The sequence below is a fragment of the Arachis duranensis genome, chromosome 8 (assembly GCF_000817695.3).
Source record: "Arachis duranensis cultivar V14167 chromosome 8, aradu.V14167.gnm2.J7QH, whole genome shotgun sequence".
Classification (NCBI taxonomy): Eukaryota; Viridiplantae; Streptophyta; class Magnoliopsida; order Fabales; family Fabaceae; genus Arachis; species Arachis duranensis.
In genome coordinates this window covers 7,451,548-7,459,545 of record NC_029779.3, presented here as the reverse complement: position 1 = coordinate 7,459,545, position 7,998 = coordinate 7,451,548, and the positions used below count along the sequence as shown (strand labels likewise).

Below are 7,998 nucleotides of genomic sequence, written 5' to 3'. Positions count from 1 at the left end.
ACACCATCTTTCTTAGAATTTGAATTGCTATTTAGATCTCTCAGTTCTCGGATTAGAGTCTAAAAGAAGAGGGGAGTGATCCGACCCTGATTCTGATAGTCTAAGAACCGATGCATTGGGATAGAGTTGCTGCCAATCAACTCCTACTAGGAATCGGTCCAGTCTTTCCTGTATCAATTCATCACCACTCCGCCTATTCAACCAAGTGAATGGTCTTCCGACCATGCCAATATCAATCAGGGAATTATCATCAATAAAACTGTTAAAAGTTTCAATAGAAGAAAGAGATTTAACATTCCCACCTAATTTCTTCAATTGATTAGAAATGACATTAAAATCACCCATTAACACAATTTTACCATCAAACTGTTGGGTAATTGAAGTTAATTCAATAAACTGAGCTATTCTACTTTGATCATTTGAGTTGAGATAAACACCTAGAATACCGCAGAGATCATTAGAGTCCTACTATTTTAATCTAAGAGTGATTTATGGTATAAATTAATTCAATTTTTTTTCTAAAATGACTAAATAACTTTAGAAGAGTAGAATCCAAAATAGCAATTTGGTTTAACTGTTTCTCGTTTATTCCTTTATGGGTTATTGGGTTTGGCTTGATTCGGGCAACTTTCTTCCAACTATGATGTGGGCTCAACAATATGGATTTAGTGATTGGGTTTCTTAAATTAATGTGAGAGAAATTATATACTTAAAAAATCAATCACTAAATTAGTTATTTAAATAAAATTCATGTTAAAATATATACTAAAAATAAAATAAATAACGCATTTATACATAATAGCTTATTTTTAATAGACACAGCATTTATAATATTTCAAAACACTTATATTTTCTTCAAGTATATTCAAATTTATAAACAATATCTAGTATTTTAGAATACCATTTTATGATCTTGAATGTTTTATATTGTATAATAAATTTTATTGGTAAAAAAAAATGAGTGGGGAAAAAGTATAGTAGAGTCGGATAGTATCAAAACCCGTCCTACTCAAAATTCTTCACATCAACCAAGATTGCTGGGATCAAGTTACATAAAACTAATTACATTACCCCTGCTATATACATAAATGCTCAAAATTAAAGCTAGCCTTGCACTTGAATTTGCAATTCAAGTGAACAATTATTTGACCCAAGATAGAGTGCGCACTAGAGAAAACCTCACATAGTAGCATGAACTCCTGCAAAACTAAGTTCTTCTCTGAAGCTTTCTTGTGAAACCAACGACACAACAGCACCGCAGGAGAGATCATCTCATCTCATATTATCTCTTAGGTATGTTCGGTTCGAGGTTAAAAATGGGGATGAAATTTTCATGGAACTTTTCCATGTGTAATTTTACTCATGCAACTAAACCATCAAACTTTACACCCCACTTTTAATTTTAAGCACAAGTCTTGAAAGTAATAATATTTCAAAGGCACACCCTTTGATAAAAGCCAAAGCATCATACACATACATCTGCATCATCAACATCTGAATTTACAACAAAACTGGGAAATGCTAAGGTTATATCCCTGCAAGATAGGGGGAGCAAACATTCATGAGATGAAACTCAGTCATCAAAATTCAAAACCATATGTTACTTACATACATTTATTATTATATAATATTATATTTCTACATAACTTTCAATTCGGACAAAGTGGTATATTAATTTAAGGATTAATGTCTAGACAATTCAATGAATGGTTTAGACACATTGACTCCTTAATGTACCACTTGCCCAAATTTGACAGTTCTTCTAAAAGGAATGGAATAACATTTAAGGTTCATGGAGAGGAGCTTATACTGACTTTAGATATGGTAGAGTCATGTTCTTTATCAAGGATGGATGCTTAGACACAAATGCTTTCCACTCATCCTGATCAATCCTTCCATCACCTTTTGTATCAGCATCACTAAAAGTCTGTGGAGGAAATTATATACAATTTTAGAAACATCAATTTCAAAGAGAACTTGAAAAGTAGTAATTAAGGTAAGGAATCTTAATAACCTTATCCACGATGGATTCCACGATATCATCTGAAAGCACAAGATCAGACTCGTGTAGAAGTGCCAACACCATCTCCTTCAACTGCATGAAACCATTATTACTTTAAGCAATGCAATAATAAAGTGAACCAAAAAGCATGATAGGGAATTTCTTTTTGATAATATATGCATACAAAATATTGAAACTAACGATAATAATAGAAGATTCATATATTTCAAAGAGCAAGAAAACTTAGCCGCTAATATTTAATGCTGATTTGTTAAAGGAATAGAAAAAGTACTATACCTCTTCACGTTCAATATACCCTGTCTGCCTTAGATCATATAACCTAAAAGCAACTGCAAAATCATTATATGCAACTTAATACAATGATGAATAATTGAATATAAACCATTTATGCAGTCCAATATATTATTTTGTCGGGGTTCTATCTTACATTTAATCTTGTCTTCCATAGATGCATCTGGGTGAAATACACCCAATGATCGAACAAATTCTCCAAACTCAATGACCCCATTTTTCTTGATATCAAATAGATCAAAAATCTACAAATGAGAAACAAAAGTGATCGTGCATTAGCAGGAGATTAAAACATGAAACAAAGCTAAGATTAAACACTTTCAAACCATAGATACACGATTAGATCAAAGTTACAAACCCTGTCCGCAAACAGATTTCTCTTGTTTTTATTCCTGAAGAGTGCAAGTTGGAATTCTTCCTGAAATTAAAATGTATGATCAGAAATGTGGTAACCTTAATATCCAAGTACCAAAATTAGGGATACATGACAATTGACATATCTAGAGGGGAAAAGAAGTGCAAAACTCACCCTGTGAATAAGACCATCTGCAATAATTGAATTGCTCAACTTCTTGTAAAGCTCATATAAGGCCTCAACTTCACTCACATTAACTGCAAAGAACAGAAAATAATAGACAAAAAACCTTTTATAATTGCTTGTTAAGATCGAGGATATGATGATGTAAATCTATGGTTTAGCTAATGCTCCTCTCAAGTACAGCTTCAAGAGTTTACCAGCTGATGATGGATACTCACAAGGTGTCTGAGAAGCAAGAACAATGGGTTCCTCGTAACCCGGTACTTTATTTATGACTTTCTTTGAATACTTGCATCCCATTAGAATAGAAGAAAGATTCACTCCCCAAACTTTCTTGACAGCAATCTTATTTGTTCATCCCAATGAAGCTACTAGAACTAACTTGGTGCTTGAGTATCTGAACAGAAAGTGTTTAAGGAGTTAATAAATAACCAATTTACAGCCATACATAGTAAATAAACAATTCAGCCATAGTACACAGATATAATATCTGACATAAAGAAACTACAATCTGTGAATAAAAAACATAAATTATATCAGTCATATTACTTGCATCATTTGAGGAATGATAACAACTCATGAACCTTATTCTAAATTTCTAATTGGAAGAGTGCATTAAAGTACAACTACAGTTAGAGTATTATATGGATCAATCACTGTAGTTAGCAGAAACATAAGTCAAACTATGATGTACAGTTGGTGAAATACACAGTTGTTATTTTTATTATTATTATTTGTAACAAATTAGAACTAGAATCAATTTGATAGGGCTAGACGGCTCAAAACTTTTTTAGTTTGGGTAGTTTTCAAAAAAAGTCAGAGCAGATGAAGCAAAAAGTGTACTCAAGGAAAAATCTACAAAGGCAGAGGCAAATTTGATTAGCCAAACATGATTTCATGCTACTCTGTGGACGGTTACATCTTTTTCCTCACAACACACTCAAGCCTTCTATGTAGTACATATAGCACTATAAATTAAACATAAAACGGAAAAAAACTAATGCTACTTGCAAGAAACTAATCTGTTTTTTTTTTAAATAAGGGCTATTTTATTTTTAATTTAGCTTTGTTAAAAGATTCATGATTTTGGAGGAAAAATATGTTTAAATAAATTTATTTAACAAGTTTATTTGGACGCATCGCCTTTGTTCAATTTTGACGGCTCAGATTGATTGCAAAACTATAATTTTGAATGAAAGGGACATGAAAAATTATGTAAAATCCAAGTCCTATTCAGAAACAAATGGCCATTACATTAATATTACACAGATACTGAAAGGAAAAACATTACTTTCTTTTTTTTTTTTTGGATTTAGTTATCATACTTCATTCAGTTTTGACATGCACTCTGATTAAATATTCATGATAAAATAACATTACTCTAACATTTAAGAGATAATTGAGACCTATACAGACAAAAAATCAAAATAAGCTAGGTACTTATTAATTCATTGCTGGCCACACTATTAGAACATGTCCAATAGTATAGCCACGTTACCTTATTGATGAACCAACCAGTTACAGAACAAGTCGAAATAATAAACAATAGCATCTAAAAGGACGCCTCATATATTAAAGAAATAAACGACATAAAAATAGTTCACGAGGAATCTATGAAAGAATAAGCAATATCCTAATTTTTGTAGACAAAAAGGGAAAAAAATTAAAAATTGTACTCTATTTTGAAATATAGATACAACCTATAAGAATAGAAAACACAGTAACTGAGGAAGCTTAGGCCAGGGGAGTAGATCTTGCTTCCATTGTAAAAGAGGAATCAGAATTTTTTATTTTGCTTGAAAGAATAAGAGAAAGGAGACTGAAGCTGTGAAACACGTCTCCAAGAGGCGGTAGGTGTGATGATAATAATGGCAAAATCAGAGTCAGAGGCATTAATTTAGTTCGTTGAATTTGAAATGCATATCCGCACCGCTTTTCTGAAAAATATCAATGAGATCACAGTACACGAGGCCATCTATTAAATAATTAACCTTTTCGTCATTCATGACTCACGAGTATTACCAAATTAAAGTTTACTTCGAATTTGAATTCTCAACCTCTTATTAGTAATGCTCAATTTCTACTAATATTTTAATTTAATGTAAATTATTCACAAGATTCAGATGAGAAATCAATACAACCCTACATATGGCAGTGTAGAAGAAGATGAAGAAGAAGAAGAAGAAGAAGAAATGGCTTCGTTCGTTCGTTCGTAGGCGTAGCTTTGAAATGCAGATTTGCACGTATGAATCGAAACGATTTTTTCGTTGCTGATATAACGAATACAATTTGATTGGAATATTCGAGAAGAAGAAGAAGAGTGCGAATATACCTGATGGGCGACGGACGTCGGACGTGAGGTTCTTGAATGGAAATGACGTGGAAGGGAAGAAGGTGTTTTGGAGTGTTATTGTTATAGTTTCATTTTTGCGGTGGCTTTATGAATGAATATTTATAATCTCAAATCACAAGCAACCATCCATTTAGGCGCGGTCCGCCTCACCTTTTTCTCTTAAACAGTTAAACTAACACCAACACATTTGCTCGTTTACTCTATTTCAATTTTTCTCATTCTTTTTATTGTTTTTAATTTTTTAACAATTCCACTTACGTATTTAAAATATCTTAATTTTCAACATAATAACCTATTAAATTATAATAAAAATATCCTAACAAATTTAATATCAATTTCAGATCAAAAGAGATGTCATCACTCCTTAGGACAGTTTTTGTCATATTTAATAGATCATTAGTACATCTGTTTAAATTTACAAATTTAAATGGAACAAATTAGTCTGCTTGACAGCCCATCATCTGGTCCAAATCTTTGTGAAACTTTCTTCAATTTTATATACAAGAAAAAATAGGTGATATTATTTTTATTGAATAAGGTTACATGTACACTACAATGAGTTACTAAAATAAGTGGATTTGTTATTTAAATAAATAAAATAAATTTAATAATTATTAAAATAAATAATTTAAAAAATATTTACCAAAATAAATACTCCTCTCTTATTCTGTTTACATTTGTAAACAATATAATTTTGTATGTATCTCGTTTACCGTATAAACGAGATAAGAGAGGGGTATGCAATTCGTATTTATCTTGTTTATACTGTAAACGAGATATACAGTGTAAACGAGATATATGTATTTTTAAAAAAAATTGAAAATAATAAAAAATATTAATGATATCAATAATGTTAACAGCCCGGTTTTCACTTGGTTTTTATCCGGTATAATCGTGGTTCAAAAGTGTGTAGGTTTCATTAGATCTAGAACCGAGTTCGGGTCTAACAAATAGTTCCGGTATATATTTCGGGCCGGGTCACATCAAACCCGATTTCACCCAACTTATAAACACCTCTAGTTGCTACCAACCTCGCGGATTTGGCTTCTGCTTTGGCTTTGACATCGACTTCTGCTTCCGGGTCTGCGTCTGCTTTTGCTTCTGTTTTTGCTTCTGCTTCTAATTTTGATTTGTTATTTTTTTATTTTATTGTTGTTGTGTATTGATTTTGTTGTTGAATTTGATGTTGTTTCTGAATTTGAACAATGTGTTATTGTTAGTGTTTTTTAATTTGATTATTAGTATTTGGTAGGAGTAAGGGAAGTAGTGGTGGTGGTAAAGATGATGGTGGTAGAAGGTGTTTTTATCCATAAAAAGTCAAAAGGACGATTTTAATACCAAATAAAACGTTGGGGACGATTTTAAATCTAAAATAACATTGAGGACGAATTTGATTCTAACCCTAAATCTTAGAGACCAAAACCAATCTAAAAATACGTATTTAAAAATAATAACCTAAATAAATAATAAATTATAATTTATAAATAAAATTTTAAAAATTTTTAATAATAACACTTAAACAAATAAACTCTCAAAATTAATATATAAACGTCGCGTTAACAAAAAGTCTCCCTATTTATATTACTATTACTATAAAGATTGTGTTATTGTGTATACTTTTTTTTCTACTTTAATTATTTAATACTTTTCCTATTTAGACAGTGAGTTGCTTTTTTCTAACAAAAAAGTTCAGCTTTCTATTCTTTAATAAAAAAAAAACTTATTTTTTAAAGTTATATATACTTATGTGTTGCTTTATGTAATTTTTACATTCATTTAAATAATGGATTTTAATGACCATTGACCGAATACAAATTGAGTTTCATTTACTGCTTAGTTGTATTGTTTATAAAAATCATCCGATTGGCCTATTTTATAAACTTTCACCATTTTGCACCCATATTGAAAAATTTTTTTCCCACTTTGTATTCATATATACTTTTTTTTACACTGCTAAAAGATTGTTTATATTCATACGCCTTTAATTTTTTAAATTTTAAAATTATAAATATGAGAGAATTGAATTGTTGACTTAGTTTATATTTATTTTATAAAAAAAACAATTAGCCTACTGATTTTATTTTGTTTTCCTAGAGGAAACAGCTTCAGTAAAGTGGATTCCATATATTTTTCTTTAGATACTGAACTATTCAATTATTCACCAAAAGATAAAAGGAACATCCATTGTATTATCTTTGTCTTTAAAGAGGACTAAACTCCTAAAAAGTAACGTCCCTTATATTCTATTTATTGTCACCTTAGTGTGTTCTCAAATGGAGCCACTATACTTTTATTTTATTTTCTTTTAATTTGACTTGTAAGTATAAAGCAACTAGTTTGTGAAGAGTCCATATCATCTATCATTTTTCACTTGATGAGTATATATGTATGATGAAGATCGTGTACTTATATGAATCACAATTTATTCTACTTGAAATAGATCAACATATGTATGACGTACCATATGTCTAACACTTGGATTATTATAATATGTGACGATTTAGCAAATCCTCAACCATATATTAAAGAAATAATACAGCCTAACTAATTTGTTTTTTATTTTTCTGGGTCGCTTCGTAACAACTGGTAAAAACATAATCTTATTGCTAATACACAAAGATAAAATGCTGGTTTACATATATACTAGAGCGACCAAAATACTTGTTTGCTTTATTGTTAATAAAAAAATATTACCTGCATGGCTGCATATCATCAAAATATAAATACTAAACTAATTATTATATATTTATGTACAAATAAAAATATATATTATATAATTTATTTTTAATATAT

At 30.1% G+C, this 7,998-nt stretch overlaps 1 protein-coding gene across 6 annotated transcripts; it reads right to left on the bottom strand.

Annotated features, from left to right (window-relative positions):
• Positions 1 to 973: 973 nt before the first annotated feature.
• Positions 974 to 5,341, bottom strand: LOC107460512 (calcineurin B-like protein 7). Of its 6 annotated transcripts, none has more exons than XM_016078879.3 (9): positions 5,185 to 5,341; positions 3,050 to 3,249; positions 2,844 to 2,926; positions 2,673 to 2,732; positions 2,451 to 2,559; positions 2,300 to 2,352; positions 2,015 to 2,095; positions 1,815 to 1,927; positions 974 to 1,535 (listed from the first exon to the last, which is right to left on the bottom strand). In XM_016078879.3, the coding sequence occupies exons 2-9, from the start codon at positions 3,150 to 3,152 to the stop codon at positions 1,466 to 1,468; spliced, it is 672 nt and encodes a 223-aa protein (XP_015934365.1). In that variant the 5' UTR covers positions 3,153 to 3,249; positions 5,185 to 5,341; the 3' UTR covers positions 974 to 1,465. The 6 variants fall into 6 exon arrangements, with proteins under 6 accessions (XP_015934365.1, XP_015934368.1, XP_015934366.1 ...); XM_016078882.3 differs by having other exon boundaries at positions 3,071 to 3,249; XM_016078880.3 differs by lacking the exon at positions 5,185 to 5,341 and adding an exon at positions 4,553 to 4,968.
• Between the last annotated feature and the right edge of the window lie 2,657 nt (positions 5,342 to 7,998).